A 22,431-nucleotide genomic window follows, 5' to 3' on the forward strand; every position below is an offset into this window, starting at 1 on the left:
TCATTTGTACAGAAATTTTGCCCTTCTGTCCTTCAGAGTGGCAAAGCTCTCGATTAGCTTTTTATTGAAGTCAGGAATGTTTGTGACAAGCTTTTTTTCCATGGAGAGCATGGCAAGAGCATTCAGCCCATCCTGTGTCATGGTGTTCCTCAGGAAAGTCTTAATCCTCTTTAAAGTAGATAAATAAAAAAAAATAGATAAGCACATAGGAAACACTTTCATAGGAAATAATGTCATCAGTATCCTCTTACAAATGTCATATTTCCCAGTTTTTGGGACAATAAAACATTTCTGATTCTCAATCAGATGTTTTTACATTTGAAGTAAAAACATCTAATTGAGAATCAGAAATGTTTTATTGTCCCAAAACCTAGGAAATTTGTTTGCTGCAGCAGAAGTGTAACAAGTAAAATGGAATCAGATTGATGTATGTACAAATTTACATGAAATACACATTTACATGATTAAATATGTATAATAAGTATGTGTGTTGAAATGAGTTTTTACAGTTATTGCACATTAAACAATGTACATGTTATTAAACAAATGTCCCGGTTTGTGGGACAACCAAGGATTTCTGATTCTGATTGTCTTGTTCACAGAAATGTAATGTACAGCTTACCTCTGCACCCAGCTGCTGTTGTTCTCCCTGGCCAAACGTCCTCCGTTTCTTCCGTTTCCCTCGTCGAGCTGCATGGCAATGTTAGCTCTGCCTAGCATGGCTAAAAAAAAAAGAGTCGCGCTCAACCCGAACACCATCGAACAGCCTTGGCTCTAGCACCCTTCGGGCTTCCGAATCGACGACGCTGATTGGATGCATTCCCATTCCTATGCGTTTGATTTTCTTGTCAGCAATTGGCTGGCTGCTTCACTGCTGTTTGGGCGATCTTTCTGTCGCCTCCACCGCTCGGCAGAGAGCTTCTCACCAATGATATAGATATATATATATGATTTGTTTTTGTTACAAAACACACAATTAACTTAGAATATGTGATTATTGTTAATTTTATTAATTTATTTTTTTAAATAAAAATTAAAAACACTGGGGAAAACTAGGGGGCGGCGCCCTATCGCCCTCTAGTGGCCAGCCGCCACTGGGTTTAACCTGAGCATGCTTGAGAGAGGTGGGAAATGAACCGGATGTCAGTGAAGCGTTGATCACGTGTGACTGCTGCGGCTACTGTAGGAGCAATAGCTTGGAGCAGCTTAGTCGGAATGGGGTCAAGTGGGCATGTAGTAGGGCGGCTGCACGTGAGAAGCTTGGACACACAGTTCTCAGTGAGAGGAGAAAAAGAGGAAAATGAAGCAGTAGGGCTTGAGATGGTTGGGCTAGAAGGAGTTTGTGGTAGTGAATGTTCAGGAGTGGCCAGTTGAGTAAACTGTTTGCTTATAGCTGCCACTTTGTCAGTGAAGAATGAGGCAAAGGTGTCAGCTGATAGATTGTCGGTAGGAGGTGGAGAAGGAGGGTTGAGCAGAGTTTTGAATGTCGAAAATAGTTTCTGAGAGTCAGTAGAGCTGAGAATTTTGTCAGTGTAGAAAGCTTTCTTTGCATCAGTGATGCTGGCAGAGAATGAGGACAGTAATTCATGAAATTTCAATTGATCACCAGGATCTTTTGTTTTGCACCATTTCCGTTCTGCAGTTCTAAGATTGGTGCGTAGAGACCAGAGGGTATCATTTAGCCAAGAGTGCGAATGAGAGGATCTAGCAGGTCTAGTGGCTAAAGGGCACAAGTTGTTAAGACAAGAGCAGAGTGTGGAGCAGAGTGACTCTGTGGCATCATTCACTTCATAAGCAGAGAATGTGCTGGGAGATGGAAGAGTGGAGGCAACAAGAGAGGAGAAGTGGTTGGGTGCCAGATTGCGGAGGTTGCGGTGGAATGAGACCACTGGGGAGGAAGCAGTGGACCTCCCTTGTACAGTCGTGCTGAAATGGATGAAGTAATGATCGGAAAGATGCAGCGGTGTGACAGACTGTGTCTATCGCACAGTTTCTGGTGAAAATGAGGTCAAGTGCTTTTCCAGCTTTGTGGGTTGGAGGACTTTGTACTTTGTTTGATGTATGGTGGTTGAATAGTGTGTGTTTATCAGAACCTTGTATTTAGAAGAAACTGAGTTCTGGTTGTGAAAAGAATTTGGTCTGCATTAAACTATGAAGTTGGTTCTTATCAAAACGGCATAAGACGCAATTCATGCTGTGGCTTCCTCACCCTTTTTGGAGACCCTCTTCGCGGATCCGGAGGTCAGGAAGGCCGGATGACCTCTGGGCACCGAGGTTCAGTAGATTAACTGCAGCACCAATGCTCCAGTCCAGAGATGTCACCAGGTACAACATGTTGGAACTAGTTTGCATCTAGAACAGCTGTTTTTGAATAGCTGAAGGAACAAGTTGCTGTGTCACTGCAGGCAGCTTTTAGCTTGTCGAAAGCTTGTCAAGTGATGCAATGGTTAGAGCGTTTTCCCCCGGTCGCTAGTTAGGAGTTCTGCTCAAACTAACAGAATGCTGAATCACTTCGCAAGTGATCCTGTTTTAATATTCTCATATTATGATTTACTTGGCCAATCGGGACGTGTCATGTTAAGAGGTGTTAGCAAACAAACCTCATAACATCACGCCTTCTTTCAGACAGAAGGTTCTCTGATTTATGGGTAAGAACATCTCTATGTGCATGAAATTACTTAAACTTTATCTTATGAACATTGTGTATGAGTGTAGATATTGATTCACATGTTAAACCAAACATTACTGAACATAACATCAAAATGTTTCATTGTAATATTAAAATTCATTTCAACCTTATTAACTTAGGCACAGATTAATCAAAACATTTCATTTAACCATATTGTTCATTTCATTTCATGATTTATTAACTCATATGAGCTGAAAATGTTCACTTTTATTCCGAGGCAGGAGGAATCCTGTAGAAGCGATAAGGGAAGCTTAAGGCCTTGAAACAGGAACAGTTTGTTGTCAATATGTTATCATGTGTTCTGAGCTGCAGAGGCCCGGACTCCAGCTAATGGAATGGCAGGATCTGGCAGATTAAAGGCAATGTAGACTCCTGTCTCCATATGACAAGAAACTGAAGAGGTCAAAGTGTACATGAAAAACTGACCATTTCTGGACGCTACACACCGTTAAAAAATATTGCACCAAAAACAAAAAAATAGACCTGGTCTCTTCAAAACAATAAATTGGCCTATCCAATGTCAACAACCAAAATATCAATAATGATAATAAATAATAATAATAGAGTTGTATATTTTTTAAACTCGATATATTGACGCTACAAAAATTAATTCACTGAATTAATTTTCATCTATCGTACGATTTATTGATTATCGTACCAGCCCTAGGTAACATTAAACTCGTGGATGCATCACTCTGCATTTTTAAGTTTTAACATAAAGGTGTAGAATTTTTTTTTAATGAGGAATACTGAAGAGATCACCAACAGCCTATTTAAAACAGCTAAAAAATGAAAAATATGGGTCGCTTACTTCCAGTAGTTCTGGTGGAAGTATTTTTCTCCACAGAGGTATCTGCATTTGCTGCAGATAAAAGTACTTTACTGAGAAGCAGATTCACACTCATGTGTCACATCATCTGGTGTGGTGACACATAAAAAAATAGCCCATCGAAAGTTTATCACGTACATGTTTACAGCTGCTTGGGCTCAGCCTTCATTTGCATTTACAGTTAACTTCCTGACACGAGCAGAATGTTCTCAGAACTTTGGTTTTATTATCAGCTCAGACAAGGCATAAAAATAACTTTATAAACAGTTGGACGATACTGGGACCACAACAGTACTATCCATAATTGATACAGCACAAGTTAGCTTACCTTTTCACTGATGCTGCTGCTAGCTGGAATAGCTTTGGCGCCGGGACTTCAAGGCTCCTCTTCAGCTGTTTCAATAGAGCTATCAATTAGCTCTATTAGCTGACAGCTGGGTTTGTCCCCCAAAACACAGTCAAGCTCCTCTTAAATTGGGCAAGTGACTCGACCACAACCGCTGCCGTTGGTTTAGACCTTTGGCGTCCTTAAATTTGGATATGATGCTCTCCTCTGACACTGTAGCCAGGTTCGTTTGTGGCCTCGTTCGGCCATTTCTTTGGCAATAGGCTCAAACATGGCCTGATTATGGTATGATCCCTCAAGTTTCACTTGAACCAAATTGTCACTCCATATTCTAATCAAGTCCAAAACCCCACTTTCAGCCCATTGACTGCTAGGGATGGGTACTGAATTCGGTACTTTTTATGGTACCGACCGAATTTCATAGTACTGACAGAGCACCGATTCACGTCATTTCAAACGGTTTCTCGTGTCGGTACCCGTCCATCATAACGAGAACTTGCCAAGACAGCTGTGCATGCGCAAGAGCGTTTTGTCGTCGCTCACTGCGAACCAGTTGTAAACAGAGCAGCATGGTAGAAAGAACGCAGGCTAAAGCTTGGGCCCACTTCACTAAATGTGATGGGTAACTGGGTGATGATGAAACCAGCGACAACGATCTAAGTGAGACATCCTCATCTTAATCTGCTCCGGTAGGTAAATATAATTAGCTTGATATGTTAGCTTCCGTTTCGCTAATGGTGCGTTAGCTTTCTCCTCGGAACTCTGAATTCCCGACTAGAAGAACATGAACGCACTCTAAAGTTTGGCTTCACTTTACTAAATGTGACGGGTGAAGACGAAACCAGTGACAACGATCTAAGTGTGAGGCATCATTGTTTTAATCTGCTCCAGCAGCTGAATAAACTGTTTAAGATAACGTTAGCTTGGTATGTTAGCTTCCATTGCCACCGTTGTTATCAGCTAATGGTGCATTAGCTTTCTCCTCGGAAATTCTAACTTCCCAGTAGGAAAAATCAAATGAAAAAAGGACGGCAAAAGGAATGAAGATACACAGTAAATTTAGTTCACAGCAAAGATGTTTGCTTCAGTTTAATTATCAGCTTATAAAACTACAAGGACAATGTTAAAATACAAACAGTTGTATGTTATTTATCGTGATATTTATCAAATATTGTTATAAATTGAGAAAAATATATATTTAATTATAAAAGAGAATTAAAATAAAAAACACTCAAAAGTATCGAAAATTGGTACCGTTAAGTACCGGTATCGATTCGTAGGTACCGGGAATTAGTACCGGATCGATTCAAATGTCAAAGGTACCCATCCCTATTGACTGCCTTTGTCTCCATTATCAGTCATGCATGTTAGAGCGTTTCCCTTTGTTGATTCATGACACGATCTTTTAGACATTCCACTGATAAAACGATTCCAGCCATGTATGACGAGACCTGGGGCCTCATCTTTCAAACATACACACAGATCTGTGTACTTGTGCGTAGAAACGTTACAAAATGTAAGAAGATCTCAGACCGTGCGTACGCACAGCATTTAGTGGCACAACGGGGAAGCGCAATACCGAAGGTCCCAGTCATCCAAATGTGTTTCTCATCCACAAATTCGTTTATCCACTATGTAATTATGTCGGTGAAAAAACGGCTTTTTTTGCATAATTGGTGCTAAAACCAATAAAAGACACCTGTGACCGACGGGAATCTGACATTATACCATGGCTGATCTGTGTTATTGGAAGATTTACCAAAATAAGCTCTCTGGAAGGAGCGCGTTCTCCGTGAGCGCACTGATCTCAAAGGAAATCCTTCTGCTATGGTCAGATTTGGGACTCTTTGTGGCACGACAGACAAACCTCATGAATCTGATCCCAGTTAATATTTGATTTTACAAATATGAGAAACCCCCCCCCCAGAACCTCCTCTGCTCCCCGAATCCTGATCAAAGGAGAGGAGTCAGTTGAGGTGGTTTGGGCATCTGGTCAGGATGCCTCCTGGACGCCTCCCTGGGGACGTGTTTCGGGCATGTCCTGCCGGCAGGAGGCCCCCGGGTCGACCCAGGACACGTTGGAGAGGTTACATCTCCAATCTGGTCTGGAATGCCTTGGGGTCCTGCCGGAGGAGCTGGTGGAGGTGGCCGGGGAGAGGACGGTCTGGAGCTCCCTAGTTGGGATGCTGCCCCGCGACCCGGACCCAGATAAGCAGAGGAAGACGATGACGAAGACAAGAAATATATGATGATAATAAGAATAATCATCTTATGTATATGTAACAGTGATGTTAGGGTAAAAGGCAGAATATATGTTTTGTTTGTTTTTTTCTCATTACATGGGGACTTCACATTGTCCCACATTTGGCAAAATGGGATATGGTCACCCTACACACCTAGTGGTAGTCTAATGCAGAGGTTGATAGTGTAGCCTCCGCAAATGGTCTGTTTTTCAATCTACAGGTCACCTCATCAGTATCGGTCATTTGGAGACATAAGTCTCCAACTGGAGCTTTAATCTACAGAAGAGACTGTTGCTTCAAGGTCCTTCCAGGCTCACTCTTATCCAAGACTGGTTTTTATTCACAGCACAAGACAGAAGAACTTTTACAACTCTTAAGTTAAATAATCATTAAATAATAATTTGGTTGATGAACACGTTATATGAATACTAAATGAAATGTTTTAATTAATCTGTGAAATGAATATATTATTACATTGAAAGATTTATATATGACGATCAGGAATGTTGGATTTAACAAGTGAATCATTATCTACACTGCATATCTCCTCATGACGCTAGGTTAATGTAATTGCAGACAGAGATTTTCTTACCCACAAATCAGAGCATCCCGTATCTGAGAAGGCGTGATGTCTGAGGTTTGGTGGTTAACACCTCTTAACATGTCAAGCTCCGATTGGCCACACGAATCATGATATGAGAATATTAAAAACAGAATCACTTGCTGAATAATTCAGCACTCCAGCTTTCCAATTCAGCATTCAAGTTATGAGCATATCTTCGACTGGCCATCGGAGGGAAACTAACCATTGCATCTACAGCTGACACCGCAACCGGTTCCTTCAGAACCAAGGTGAGAAAACTTCAACTCCTTAAGAGTTATTCCTAAGACCCAAACAACTGCGACCCGGAGACATCTCAGGCCTGACTTGGTCGCCTCGCGATTATCCTACTAACCTCGAGGCACTAGGGGTCACCAGACTCCCTGACATCTCGGATCCAATCGGGGGTCTCCAGAACGGGTACGTGGGCTCACAAGATTGTGTCTGATGTGGTTTGAGAAACCATCAATTAGTTTAGAGCCAACCAAATTCACTCCCACTCAGAACTCGCTTCTCCAGATACGAAGGTTCTGGTAACATCACATTCATACATCATCACACCTCACATTCCATCCTCTTTAGATTCATTCTTCACATAAGTGTTTCCTAGTTGTCATGTTTTTAATTGTTTAGAAAATAAATTCCTTACTTTTTATAAACTTGACTCTCTTGTTGAAGTAAAACGAAGTGTTGATCCCCGAAAAAGCAAAGAATCCTAGAATCTTCTGATTAAACATTCAAAGACCAAGCGGGCTGATATTCTATATTTATAAAGAATATTACATCTTCCGGCTCATAAGTTAAGGTAATAAAATAGGCTTAAAAGCAACAACATTTACCTCTCTATAGTAGTAACAAGTTATATTTACACCGTTACATTTACTTGAGTAAGTTTTTGAAAAATAATCTACTCCAGAAGTATTATTTCTGCATCATACTTTTTAATTTTACTACTACTTTACATTTTGAAGAAGGAACGCTACTTTTACTCCACTACATTTGGCTAAATTTGATTAGTCACTTAAAAAAGTACTTCACACAAGAAATAACAGAGCTAGGGTTAGGGTTAGGGTTAACCCCCTTGCTCTCACCAATCAGATGTTGCCACATAAACTCCTACATCGCAGATTAAAGTGTGCGGATTATCTTTTTTTTCTTTACATCAAATAGATAAAAATACAAAAAATAAAAAAATAAAATATAAAAACACTAAAAATACAGAAACAATTCCATCCAACCAACTCAACACTGATGACCATAACAGATATAATTTTACCATCCCAAGGCTTCCATTATATTATATACTTATTTTTCATACTATATCATAACATATTTAACCCTTTCAAAATAATAATAACATAAAATAATATCAAAATAATAAGTTCTCTTTCTAAATACAACATAAATGTTCTTTTAATCTAATTTTCAATACGTTATTAGCCCTAATATGTGAGATTTCTATTGGGAGACGATTCCACTCGTACATCCCTCTATACATTGCTGTATGTTTTAAAGCATCAGATCGTACTTTTCGTAATGTAAATTTATCTTCTAAGGCATGTCTTGTATCATACAAGTGCTTATCTTTACTAAATTCAAGAGATGTATATAAAATAGTTTAGTTTAGTTTATTTCAAACAAAGAAAACATACATAATTTTTTTAAAATACCACATACAGAAAAAAATACATATCATCATCCCTTCTTCTCTGTTTGAAAAGTATTAGTAAAGTAGATAGAAGTAAAGTATAAGTAAACAGATGGCATCTTTGTCTCCCTAAGCTTCCAAATAAAAATAAGCAGTGAATATAAGTCGGTCATACACAAATAGCCAGTTTAGTTCTGTGTGCATATCTCTTATATTTATTTTATAATCCTTTTTTAATACTAATCGTGCAGCTCTGTTGTGGATTTTCTGTAGTTTTTCAATTGTTCCTGAATTTGCATTTGACCAAACTATAGAACAATAGTCCAAATTTGATAATAGCAACGCTTGTGTAAGATGTTTCAGAGCAGATTAATTCAAAAATGGTGCAAATCTTTTGGTGGAAGCAATTACACCACCCATTTTCTTTGCAACATTATTTAGATGCTGTTTCCAAGACAGTTGATTGTCTATAGTAATACCCAAAAGTTTAATTTCCTGTACTTGTTTAATTGACTCATTTCCTATAGTTAATTTTAACACCGGGTTGCATCTTAATAAATGTTTAGAAGCAATCACAATGGAATTAGTCTTAGCAACATTCAATACCTATTGATTTTGCTTTACCCAGTCTAACACATATTTTCTTTAATCAACACTGAATTTAGTTCTTCAACAGATTTAGCATGTGAATACATGTGAATAATCTGCGTAAATTACTGTTGTTGCTTTATCCAGCACAAAAGGCAGATCATTTGTAAAAATGCTGTACAATAAAGGGCCAAGACAACTGCCCTGGGGCACCCCACATGTCACAGAACTGGGTACCGAGTAACTCCCGTTAAAAAAGACTGACTGAGTTCTGTTGGTTAGATAACTCCGCAACCACTGTATTGCTGACACTTCAAAGTCATACCGTTTTAGTTTATCTAAAAGTAAATTTTGACTGATTATGTCAAAAGCCGCAGAGAAGTCTAACATCACTGCTCCAACAATGTTCCTTTGGTCTATTTTTCTGTACCAGTCATCGGTCATCCCATCCCAGATCTGGACAAGAGGGGGAGTAGAGGGAGGTGGAGTGTACAGTCGGTAAAGACGGCTCTCCCTTGCCCTGCCTCCAACATGCCTCCATCTAAAAAGGCTAGCTTATCCAGAGTTATCTCTGTAGTTATGCTGCTATAGGCTTAGACTGCTGGAGGATACACTGACCACTTTCCACACTCAACTACTTTCTTCTACAATTTGCTCTTCAACTGCATTATTTCCTGCAATTTCAGCTGTTAACTTTATTTTTTCTCTAAGTGTTTTTCTCCCCAGAAGAAGCTACAATGATGTTCTGCTCAGCTGTGGTGGCCTCATGGAGGGGGCCATCGTCTAGCACACTGCCGCTAATCACTTAAACATTCTCCCTCTCCTGATAATATTTTACTCTCTTGACATTGAATGTGCTACTACTAGTTTACCCATTTAATTATAGATTCACTGAAGTTGATCTCTCACAAAATAGAATATTTATTAAGAAATCACAATGTAACCATAGAAATACTACTTGGTATAAATGGTGTGAGTGTGTGTGTGTGTGTGTGTGTGTGTGTGTGTGTGTGTGTGTGTGTGTGTGTGTGTGTGTGTGTGTGTGTGTGTGTGTGTGCACGCGCGTGATGGATGGCTGCTTATACTGAGCCAGGATTCTCTGGAGGTTTCTTCCTGTTAAAAGGGAGTCTTCCTCTCCACTGTCGCTAAATGCTTGTTTAGGGACACAGGAGAGGAGAGGAGGCAAACAGAGTGAGTGTGACGTAAAGAAACCAGACTGGTGTGGAGGTGAGCAAAACAGAAGGAAAAGTGTGGGTGTTGAATCCCCCACGGGTGCGACGCCCATGCGAGCGACCGGTACCGGCTGCTGTCACCTGTTGTGAGCAGCGCTCTGCTGTCTGAGGGTAGGCCCCGCCCACAACGCCGCGGCTGCTGCGGTGTTTTCTTTACTGTGGGAAATGGGTAATAATGGCTCTTTGATGGGAACAGGCTGCCGACCCCTGGTAAAAGATCTGAGCTGGTAAAACAAAAATCCTCATCAGCAGGATTTTTTGAAAGTGGGGGGGGACACAGCTGCCAATCACAAATTTTGCCGGGGACATGTCCCCAGTGTCCCCAGTTAAAATGACGCCTATGCTGCTGATTCTAGACATGTTTGTCACAACTCCAAACTTTATTCAGCATCATCAAGAAGTAAAATCAATCAAAATGAGACCAAAAGTGATCCAATTAAACTTATGGTTACAGAAACAGTTCAAGTGTGCATGGACACTCATTTAAGTGTGTGTGTGTGTGTGTGTGTGTGTGTGTGTGTGTTCTGTCTTCTCGATCCCCAGTGAGTCGTGGAGGATGGCTGCTTATACTGAGCCAGGATCCTCTGTAGGTTTCTTCCTGTTAAAAGGGAGTTTTCCTCTCCACTGTCGCTGCATGCTTGCTTAGTATGAGGATTGCTGTAAAGACTCTGACACTAGTCAGTGACTTGATGCAGCCTGCTGGGTTCCTTATATAGGAAACTTTTTACTGATTGGCTTAATGAACTGACCTGTATTGGAATATTTATTATGTGAAGTGCCTTGAAACGACTCTTGTTGTTATTTGGCGCTTTATAAATAAACTTGGATTGAATGAAATGTTAGCTTGCTAACTTCTGCACACATGTGCAGTGTTAAACCGTACAGTCTGTTATCTTCCTGTTAATATTACCCGTTTAACGCTCAAACACATGACTAATTCATAAATTAATGTTGGCATTAATTTCATATACCTTCATCAGTTACTGGAGGCCACTGTGTAACATAATCAGTCTATGTATTCGTCATGCTGTCACAGACAGTAAGTTTACAATGACAGCATAATGAATGAATCATTGACGAGAATCTGCAGCAAGATGGTGATCCCCACAAATTACTTTATCGGTCTACAAACATTTTAAACATGAATAAAAACTGTTCATTCATTTTCTGTCAGTGTTGCGTTTCAGGAGTTATGTAACTAAAACAAGCTGTTTCAAAAAGTCCCTTTTTAACATAACATAGGACCCCCCTTCCTCACCTGTGGACCCTGGAGGAGCAGCTCTGGTCTCGGCCTCAGGAAGCAGTGACAAAAGGAGCTGGTGTCTGTCTGGTTCTGGTCCATGGTGGTCTCTGTCCTCATCAGCAGGAGTCACAAGGGAGGTAACCGTCTCCTGCTTCAGTACAAGCTGCTCTTCATCCTGACTCATGCAGAGCTCCTCTTGTTCTAGAACCTGCAAAGGTTCTGACTCATCCTGCTCCACTTTCATCTGTGGAGGTTCTGGTTGTTCCTGGTCCAAACTGGAGGTCCTCTCCTGGTTCCAGAGCTGCTGGTCAGTCAGAACCTCCTCATCTTTGCTGACATCATGCAGCGGGAGTTCTGGACAGACAGACCAAACAAAAAGATGAATCATGTGACAATAAGAGAGCACACTTCACTTTAATCATCTGATGCATCTGAAGATGTTTTAGAACATAATGAACTCTTAACCTGACAAACAACCACACACAGTTCTACAGTCAGACATGAGAACAGCAGGTGTGTGTGTGTGTGTGTGTGTGTGTGTGTGTGTGTGTGTGTGTGTGTGTGTGTGTGTGTGTGTGACTGACCCACAGCAGAACTGGACTCAGTATCTATCAGATTCATTGATTTAGATTCTTACTGACTTCTGGGATGGACACACAGGTACTACAGGTGAGTTTATAGAGACATAAACATCCAGATGTTCCTCAGATGCATCAGTCTCTGATGAAAACGGGACTGAGGTGTTTTCATGGAATCATCTCCACTTTGAAGCTGCTGACAGCTTTACTTGGTAATGTCCACAAACAGATCAGACTAACAGAAACTTCTAAACAAGTCTCTGATTGTAGAACATCAGCTGGAAACGTTCACCAAGTCTTTAAAGTTTGTCTCTTTTAAACGGATTTAGTGGAGTTACTGAAAATGAAAAAACTTCCTAAAACCCCTGAAATGTTATTGATTTATTTCTCTAAAGTGGAACAAAGTTTACCGACTGATTTCAGCTCAGTTGTGTCAAAAAGCTTCAGAACAGCAAACGGACCCAAGCAGACTGTCCTGAGATTGTGTCCTCAGTAAAACCTCATGAGTCCCGCTGCTGTTTCATACCTATTCTGTGTAAGTTGATCTGTGGTTTCCAGCTGATCTCCAGCAGTCTGCGCTGACGATCGATCTCTTCCTCGTAGCGGACGATGGTTTGTTCAAACTCGGAGAATATTTCTGCTGCAGCATCAGTTAGCCGCTCTCTGATAAACTCTCTCAGAGACTGAGCTGAAGACATTGTTGCTGCAGAGCCTCAGAGGTTCACCTCACACACCCACACAACAAGCTAACGCTGCTAACAAACAACAAGCTAACGCTGCTAACCAGCAACAAGCTAACGCTGCTAACAAACAACAAGCTAATGCTGCTAACAAGCAACAACAAGCTAACGCTGCTAACAAACAACAAGCTAAAGCTGCTAACAAGCAACAACAAGCTAACGCTGCTAACAAACAACAAGCTAAAGCTGCTAACAAGCAACAACAAGCTAACGCTGCTAACAAACAACAAGCTAAAGCTGCTAACAAGCAACAACAAGCTAACGCTGCTAACAAACAACCAAGCCCCCCACAATGCGGAGTAAGAAGGTCTAGCTGCAGACGCAGCCCCGGCCAAACACGCCCCTATGGACAAAACACGCGTGCACGTACGAAGACGAGAACACGCATGCGTGTTGCAACCAAGCCCCCACAATGCCGCTCAGAAAATGGTCCCAACCCGGAAGTAAGAAAAATTGCAGTTCCACCCTCATCCGCTGGGGGCTGGTACCAGAAGCGAGCAAATCCTCATTGACTCCCATGTTAAAAATGCCATTTTCACAGCAGAAATAAACATGTTTACAGCCTGGTTCAAAAAATGGTTTTTTGTCTAAATTATCTAGTTTATACTCATGACAACTCTGAGGGGGGTGAATTTTTTTCTCACTCTTCTGTTTAAGTGTATTGAAAGCCTAAAATTCTGTATAATTAATGAGCATCCGACACACGTGACCGCCGCCTCAGACCCACGTGACCACAGAGCTAGCTCCGTGGAAAGGCCTCAGTACAGCCTCGGTCTCTCCTGGAAACTGTGTCGGGATTTTGAGTCTCTGTGCTTGTGAATTCTGTTTTGGATAATATTGGTGCAATTGTTGGACAAAATGACTTGCTGTGGTATTAATTGCACTAATAGAGCGTCCAAGGAGTCTCCACTTCATTTTTTTCGGTAAGTTAAAATCTATATTTGTATTTTATGTCACTGCTGCCTTTAAACTAGCTGAGTTTACCGAAGTAGCTAGCTAACTATCAGTTTAACATGTAGCATGTACTGTTTAACCATGAAATTTAAATGTAAAATACGGTAAAATAATTAATAGGGCATATTTAAATGGGTAATAGGGTAAAACCCAGTGCATTTAAGATAAAAATGGGTTGAAATATGACGGGGCGCGCCGCTTGGGGGGACACTTCTGTGCTCTATTCTTTCATCCGGTAATCCCCAGCGGTCAGGCCGGGCAGGCTGATCGATGCGGCGCCTCGCTGCTGCGGGCTGACCGCTCGTGGAACTCGGAGACAGATCTGACCGGAGAAATACTGCAGCTCGTTGAGAAGTCTATAGGGCATACAGCGTTTCCCTTAAATCCCACTGCCACGCCGACAAGATCCCAAGTTTCTTTGTTTTTGTTGGCGCTGTTTACCGAAGAAGCAGCGGGAATACCAGCAACTTTCATCAGACTCGTAAAGTTAGTTTTTGCAGGGGACCCCCTGTATTTTACTGCTCCCTCCTGCAGTCTTCCCCTATTAAAATTTAAAATGTGTAACTTCATGTATTGTGATGAATGACTAATATTCATGTTAACTAAAACGTTAGGTATTTAGGGGGAAAAAACAAAATAATAAACATTATACAGATGTCAAATAAATCAAACTGTAATTAAACTATATATTTTCAAAGTCTTGATTCTGGATAAAATCCAACAACATATGCTTTATAAATAAACACTACACATGGCTTTTACACACACACACACACACGTTACATTGTGATTTCTTAGTAAATATTCTATTTGGCGAGAGATAAACTTTATTGTATTTATCCTAGTGAATCTATAATTAAACGGGTAAACTAGCAGTAGTACATCCAACATCAAAGAAAGTAAAATGTTATTATCAGGAGAGGGAGAATGATTAAGTGGTTAGCAGCAGTGTGCTAGACGATGGGCCCCCTCCATGAGGCCACCACAGCTCAGCAGAACATCATTGTAGCTTCTTCTGGGGAGAAAAACACTTACAGAAAAAATAAAGTTAACAGCTGAAATAGCAGGAAATAATACAGTTAAAGAGCAGATTGTAGAAGAAAGAAACCCCTAGGTTAAACTGGTCTGTCTACTGCATAATGCTGAACTCTAACATGTGTCCTCAGGGAAGGACCTGATTGGTGTCCAGAACCTGCTGAAGAAGCACGAGGCTCTGCAGGCTGAGATCACAGGTCATGAACCTCGCATCAAGGCTGTCACCCAGAAAGGAGAGACCATAATGGAGGAAGGTAGAGCAGGTCTGGTCCTGACATGTTTCTGAGGTGTCTGCAGGTTCTGGCTCACTTTGTTTGGGTCCAGGTCACTTCGCTGGTTCAGAACCCTCGGCCCGTCAGAACATTCTTATCCACCACGTTCTAACACCAGACCTGTTAACCCAACAGCAACAAGTGGCTCCAACTGACGATGAGACCGGGAAGGAGCTGGTTCTGGCTCTGTACGACTACCAGGAGAAGAGTCCTGGAGAGGTCACCATGAAGAAGGGCGACATCCTCACGCTGCTCAACAGCACCAACAAGGTTCGTGTGCCCTTCACAGCCGAGGAACGACCTCCAGCTCAGAGCGAACATCTCCACACCTGCTTTGTGTTTGTGTGACTTTAGGTTGTTTTACTTGAACTCGCGTCTTTAGCTGAATGAGGATGGAGAGACGGGTCGGACCTGGAGCAGGTCGAGGTCTTGCAGAAGAAGTTTGACGACTTCCAGAAGGTCGGACTTTTCCTCCTCTCCGTCTTCCAGCAGCAGCTGTCAGATCAGCTCAGGTGATAATCAGCAGGTGCTTTTGTCCTGCAGGACCTGAAGGCCAACGAGTCCCGCCTGAGGGACATCAACAAGGTGGCATGTGAACTGGAGTCAGAAGGTCTGATGGCTGAGGAGGCTCCTATGGTTCAGGCTCAGGTGAGCGTCACCTGTCTGCAGCAGCTGGTCCCTCTCACTTCCTGGTTTGTTAACTCTGCTCGTCTCTGTTTGTAGCAACAAGAACATCTGGGTTCTGCTCCTGGAAAGGTGCGTGTTGTCCTCCGCCTCCACCAGAACCAGACGTGGTGTTTTGGTTACCACTCATTTGTTTGTTTACAGGATGAAGCCGACTCTAACCCCGGCTTTCCACAGGAGTCGTCAGCAGCACGTTACTGCAGCAGCACGTCATAGCTGCTGATAGGAACCGCTGTGGTCAACAGAACCTTTTCCACTGGAGCCGTCAGCAGCGCGAGTCGGCCACGTCTCAGGAGCAGCATGTCGCGGCCTTTACGCGCCGGTTCTATTTTCTACGCGCGACGCCTCTGAAACGGGTCAAGTTCGACATTTTTGGGGAAGGAAAGACAGGAAATCGGACGCGGAAATTGAGAGAAGCTACCGAGATTTTCAGAATAAAGAACGTACTGCCTTCCGGTTGCTTTACTTTTAAAAAAGGTTACTAACTGTGCGTCCCCGTGAGAAGTTATCACCTAGCTAGCGGTCTCCTTTGTTTTTCAGGTCCGTATTGGCGATTATAAAACGGACAGAACATAAAACACAAACCATGTTGTAATTTTCTCCTGCTTGTTGTTGTGTTTACTGACGAAGTCACTCGAGTGACTTCGTGCTCGGTCAGTGACAGCTGCTCCCCTGCTGCTTCGCGTCTCGTGGGAAGGGCCAAGCAGCAGCTTACGCGAGCAAGACGTGCTGCTGCAGTAACGTGCTGCTGACGGCTCCCGTGGAAACCCGGGGTAACACGGCGTCACCCTAGAAGGTGAGTTCATTCAGCTGATCAGAGGTCACCTCTGATGGCCGCAGTCACGGCCGACCGTGCTGAAATCACACAGGAATTCAGGTGACCCGGCAGGCACCAGGTGCTGGTGAAAGTGGGGACATGTCAGCTGGTTGCCATGGCTACAGTTATCTTTATGCATCTGTATGACTGCTGACTGGTGTGTGTTTCCTGTGACCTTTGACCTCAGACCGTACGGTTGGGCGTTCAGACGACGGCTAACTTTAATTCCATCAAGGTAAGAGGAAGCTCTTCCCTTCCTGTCTGAGCGATCCGTCTCCAGGTTTCCTCGTCCGGCGTCCAGCCCGCTGGCGTCCACCTTCATCTCACTGGGTTTGGTTTCTCTCCAGGAGCTGAACAACTGCTGGCGCTCGCTGCAACAGCTGGCTGAAGACCGGAGCAACATGCTGGGCAGCGCCCATGAGGTGTAGCGCTTCCACAGGTACCCCGCACACTTATGCGCCGCTTACGGGTCAGTAGAGTTTGGACCCACACTCAGACGGAGTTCTGATGTCTTCTCAGAGACGCTGATGAGACCAAAGAGTGGATCGAGGAGAAGAACCAGGCCCTGAACACAGACAACTACGGCCACCACCTGGCCAGCGTTCAGGCTCTGCAGCGTGAACATGAAGGCTTTGAGCATGACCTGGCAGCTCTGGGTGATAAGGTCCGCTTTCCTGATCGGTACCAGGACCCGAGTTGTCTCTGGAGACACGTTCTTCATGGTTCTGGTGACTCCACCCCAGCCGTTCCTGATCAGCGATCAGCGGGGTGCTTTCCTATTTAAGGTGGATGGAGGACACAAGTTGACGCCAGAAGATTGCCTCAGTTTTGGTAGTAACCAGCCACTCGTGTTACCTCTAGTGTTCCTAGGATTAATGTTATTTCGTAGTGTTTTTGCTCTTATATTGGATTTACCATTCTTCAGGATTCCTGTCGACCTCATTGGATACTGACCTCTACTCCAGGATTTGGATATTCAACACACGGACCTTATCACCAGCCTCCATAACCCACCTCTCATCTCACCCAGTGCCCCATCCACCAGGACGCCCCGCTTCTCTCCACCTCTGCTCCCTCTCCTGCGCTTCCCCCGGCTCTCTACCTCTCTCTCCTCCAGCCAACACATACACCCACCACAGTAAGTCTGAACACCTCTGCCTGCCTACAATGGATTTTGAAACCAGAACCTAAGCTCACCTGTGTTCTCCCTCCTCCAGACGCTGAGCTGTTGTTGCAGTTCCAACCACAGACTTATCTGTGCACCTTAAGTTCCTCCTTATAAATAAATCATTTTTTTCCATCAGTTTTTGGTCAGTGTTGTATTCTGCATGTCTTGGGTTAAGTACCTTCCTCCAAACATGACACTCCTCCTCAAAGAGCAAATCTGTTCAGCACATTCTGACAGACAGACCACCATTCTTCTGTCATGATGCTGTACAGGACATTTTTAGAGTTTTTCTTTTTAAAGATAAATAGGATTACATTTAAATAGCAATACTTTCACATTATCATTTTCCCACACTTCTGTATAACTGTATTTTGTTGTTTTTCAATAAAGAATGACAAATTATTTAAGTTTGGATTTGTTGCACACAAATATATATCGGTAAAAAATATCTTCAAAGCTAATGTATCATAACAAGTATGATTGGGTTTTGCAATACGGCACTATTTTAGTAAGATTTTTAAACCAAGTAAAGTTAGTAAAGAACACATTTCTATTGTCTGCTAAGAAACTGTTGGGATTTAAAATGGGCCTGTTGTACAAATAACTTGTAAATGATTATTCCTCACTTTTGTCTTAACCAAAGAAATTCCAGTAATTGAGCAAAAACATTTATTTTTAACACTACAGTTTATAAAACGGCGCAAAGTGTCGGCACATGTATGTATGTATGTATGTCGATGGTCCGTCCCAACCGAACCAGGAGACACAGACGTCAGGGAGGCCAAGGTTGTCTCTGCAGCTCTCTGGGCACCACGCCTCACTCAGCTGTCTCCAATGATCCAAATGGCTATGGAGAAAAAATAACAGGTTTGTCATAATTGTTTAAAGTACAAAACCACACATGAAGTGGTGAGACAGGTATGTGGAACTTAACACTTGCTGCTTTGTGTAGCTGATGTTGGAGACACACAGGCTGCCATGGTGACATTTAAACAGATCTAACAAAAAAAATTAAAATTAAAAACTCCCAGACCTCATGTCATATTTACTAATCAGCTATGGCTGATTTATTGTTTGGATCACAGTGAGTTACACTAATTCTAATATATTTTTATTTCTATTATACATACATACTTTTTAACTGTTATTTTCACGACTGTTATCAGGCTCTCTTGTTCTGGTTCTGATGATAATTCCGTGTCTTCCAGTAAGTTATCTTGTGCTTACTTCATCTGTAGAATGTCTCTTTACTTTTGGTAAATTGTACTGAGTCCAGAATAAAGACTAGTTGGCTGTACAAGATACAAACAAGTATAACATTTTGGAAATATATGAAATGTATTTACGCTGCTAATTTAGCTCGAATACTAATAACTGCAATATTTTCCGGACTATAACTCGCACTTTTTTACATATTCTGGCTGGTCCTGCTACTTATACTCCGGAGCGACTTATATAACAAAATATGTAGGCTACACCGCGCTGCTGCGGGCCGACTCCGACCCACACAAGAATGAGTCCCCCTGTCCCGCTGGGAGGGTTTCAAACACCGCCAGCATCTGTTAGAGCCTGTGGCGGGGTGCTGAGGGCCGGCTCCAGCCCAGGAATGAGCTGTCCTCGCCGGCCGGGAGGGTTTGAAACACCGCCATCCTCTCCTCTGCTGGCTGTTGTTCATTCTGTTATGGTTACCGGTGCTTGTGTTGCAATGTGAAACGCTTGGTCTCAGATTTTGTAAGAAAGATAATAAAATGTCCCCCCCAAAATACGACTTAAATATATTTTCTCTTATTCATGATACATTTAATGGCTGGTGCGACTCAGGAGTGATAGCGCCGAAAAAAACTGTACTGAAAACTTGCTCAAAGCAAAATGTTTTCATTACGGAAATAAATTATAAACTTACCGATTTAAAACTTTTTTAATACAGGTACTTCTCACGAACAGGCGCAGAAAACCTCCACCTAAACTCCGTGTAAGGTTCAGGTCGATGGGTGTTCCAGTTAGCTCCGGTTGGGTTGAAGCTAGGTGGCTACATCCGTTAGCTCGGCTCCCACCTCCGCTTTAGCTTTGGGTTAGCCAGGGTTAGCTTCAGGTTAGCTCGTAGCTAGTTCGCCTGGGTGTCGTCACTCGAGCCCAGCCTTACAGCCACACCCTCAGCGCCTCCTCTCTTCCCTTTTATGGAATTGTCTGGGCTGGACGGAACCTGTGACACGGTCAAAATGGCGGTGGTGGCCACCTCCCATTATAGACAACAAACGTGTTATTGAAGCCAATGGAATCCGTTTGTCCAGTATATGTACAGTCTATGGTTGCAACAGATGGAAATGACGGTTCAGGTAAAGACAGATTTATATTTTTACAACTTGCGAAGATTTTGTACTAGAAATTTGAAAGTTTAAGACATAGTTTGATAGATAGCGCATTCGTAATTTTTTTCTGAAACAGTTTTATATAAAATTAAGCATTATTGGCAGTGGGGGAAGACGTCATGGATGCAAATTTTTTAATATAATTTTTAATGGGCTACATGCAAGCCTTTTGGCCAAAATAAACGTAACAATAGGCTATTTATTTGACCGTTTATGACTCCTCATCTAATAAGCAGCAAACTCACGACGGCAATGTGGTAGCCCGGAGGTATTCTACAAACACAAGAACAGTGCTAATGCCTCTATGTATTGTTTTCACATTGTTTATGACAGCCTCTAGGCGTAAATGTCATTTTTACTAATTGCTATTTATCTTTGTCTCATTAGTGAGAGGCAGCTGATGTCCTAATGCCATGGAACTGCTCATATACTCTGAGAAATTCAGAAAAGCTCTGGACTCATCTCATTGTGTGGACATTTTTTTGGAAGGTTTTTTAAGGCCAATAAAAAGCTGTTGCTGGGCGTTTCATTTGTCTGAACTTTTTTTCTAAAGCCAAACTTTTCTGCTTTTGTGTTTACAGTATATTCTTTACCAAGGGTGTCAGTTTGTTTTCAGAATTGCTGGGGACAATAACCATACACTTGAGTGGGGTTTAAAAATTGCTGGGGACAATAAAGTAGGCTAGCACAGGGGTCGGCACTCCGCGGCTCTGGAGCCGCATGCGGCTCCTCCATCCATCTGATGCGGCTCTCTGTGCTTGTAAAATAATGCATGGATATTTAAATAAAATGCTTTATATTTTACTGCATTAATTTTACATCTGTATGCCAATTCTAAATGTAAAGATTGTCTGCGTAAACCTGAACAGGTCCAACCCGGTCTTACTGTGATACCGGGTCGACGCGTCATGCTTGTGCGTAATCATATGCGCTTCTGAGCTGCTTTCTGACCTTCCCCACCTACATAGTTTAATTACAACAATCAAACGTGACAGAGCCCGGATTTGTATTCTGAACAGTCTAAATATGTTTTAAAAAGAATTGCGTGACAAAAGTGGCACCTGCTCAGTAAAACCACCAACAGGGTGAAAAATATCAAAATATTGTCGGCAGAGAGGGGCTACAACTTCTGGATCCACTTTATATAAATCGTTTTATTGGTTATCTTCTTACGAAAGGTAACTTTGACGTACACGAGCGACCAGGCGCATTGCAAACTTTTCAAAAGTGTGGGGGATGTTGTCTGTGCCTAAAATAAGTTCATGTTATTCATCTTGTTAGTTTAATTTCCATAATAGCGGAGCAGGTGCGAATTTTAGACGCGTCGCTCATGTCTCCGTTTTAAACATGTTTAAACTGTTCAGAATACAAATCCAGGCTCTGTCTCGTTAGATTGGTGTAACTAACGTTTGTCTCTCGTCTCGTCTCGTCTTCCTCCGCTTATCCGGGTCCGGGTCGCGGGGGCAGCATCCCAACTAGGGAGCTCCAGGCCGTCCTCTCCCCGTCCTTGTCCACCAGCTCCTCCGGCAGGACCCCAAGGCGTTCCCGGACCAGATTGGAGATGTAACTTCTCCAACGTGTCCTGGGTCGACCCGGGGGCCTTCTGCCGGCAGGACATGCCCGAAACACCTCCCCAGGGAGGCGTCCAGGAGGCATCCTGACCAGATGCCCAAACCACCTCAACTGGCTCCTTTCGATCCGGAGGAGCAGCGGTTCTACTCCGAGTCCCTCCCGAATGTCCGAGCTCCTCACCCTATCTCTAAGGCTGAGCCCGGCCACCCTACGGAGGAAACTCATTTCGGCCGCTTGTATCCGCGATCTCGTTCTTTCGGTCATTACCCAAAGCTCATGACCATAGGTGAGGATTGGGACGTAGATCGACCGGTAAATCGAGAGCCTGGCTTTCTGGCTCAGCTCCCTCTTCCCCACGACAGATCGGCTCAGCGTCCGCATCACTGCAGACGCCGAACCAATCCGCCTGTCGATCTCCCGATCCCTCCTACCCTCACTCGTGAACAAGACCCCGAGATACTTAAACTCCTCCACTTGAGGTAGGACCTCTCCCCCGACCCGGAGGTGGCAAGCCACCCTTTTCCGGTCGAGAACCATGGTCTCAGATTTGGAGGTGCTGATCCTCATCCCAGCCGCTTCACATTCGGCCGCGAACCTACCCAGCAAGAGCTGAAGGTCAGAGCTGGATGAAGCTAGGAGGACCACATCATCCGCAAAAAGCAGAGATGAGATTCTCCTGCCACCAAACTCGACACACTCCACACCACGGCTGCGTCTAGAAATTCTGTCCATAAAAGTGATGAACAGAAACGGTGACAAAGGGCAGCCCTGGCGGAGTCCAACCCTCACTGGGAACAGGTCCGACTTACTACCGGCTATGCGG

General features: G+C 43.0%; 1 protein-coding gene across 5 annotated transcripts in view; it reads right to left on the bottom strand.

The window, feature by feature from the left end:
• Nucleotides 1-13,109, bottom strand: part of LOC107397303 (zinc finger protein 260) — a 67,110-nt gene extending 54,001 nt beyond the window's left edge. Inside the window, exons 1-2 of one of the 5 annotated variants that reach the window (XM_070548221.1) lie at nucleotides 12,524-13,028; nucleotides 11,435-11,773 (exon numbers count right to left, since the gene is read on the bottom strand). In XM_070548221.1, the coding sequence (XP_070404322.1) occupies nucleotides 11,435-11,773; nucleotides 12,524-12,695 (511 nt within the window). In that variant the 5' untranslated portion in view covers nucleotides 12,696-13,028. Of the gene's footprint in view, nucleotides 1-11,434; nucleotides 11,774-12,523 lie in introns of all 5 variants that reach the window. The other 4 variants (XM_070548224.1, XM_070548222.1, XM_070548226.1 and 1 more) reach the window with 4 other exon arrangements.
• Nucleotides 13,110-22,431: the final 9,322 nt, after the last annotated feature.

Source organism: Nothobranchius furzeri, chromosome 2, assembly GCF_043380555.1.
Source record: "Nothobranchius furzeri strain GRZ-AD chromosome 2, NfurGRZ-RIMD1, whole genome shotgun sequence".
In the NCBI taxonomy this organism is placed as follows: domain Eukaryota; kingdom Metazoa; phylum Chordata; class Actinopteri; order Cyprinodontiformes; family Nothobranchiidae; genus Nothobranchius; species Nothobranchius furzeri.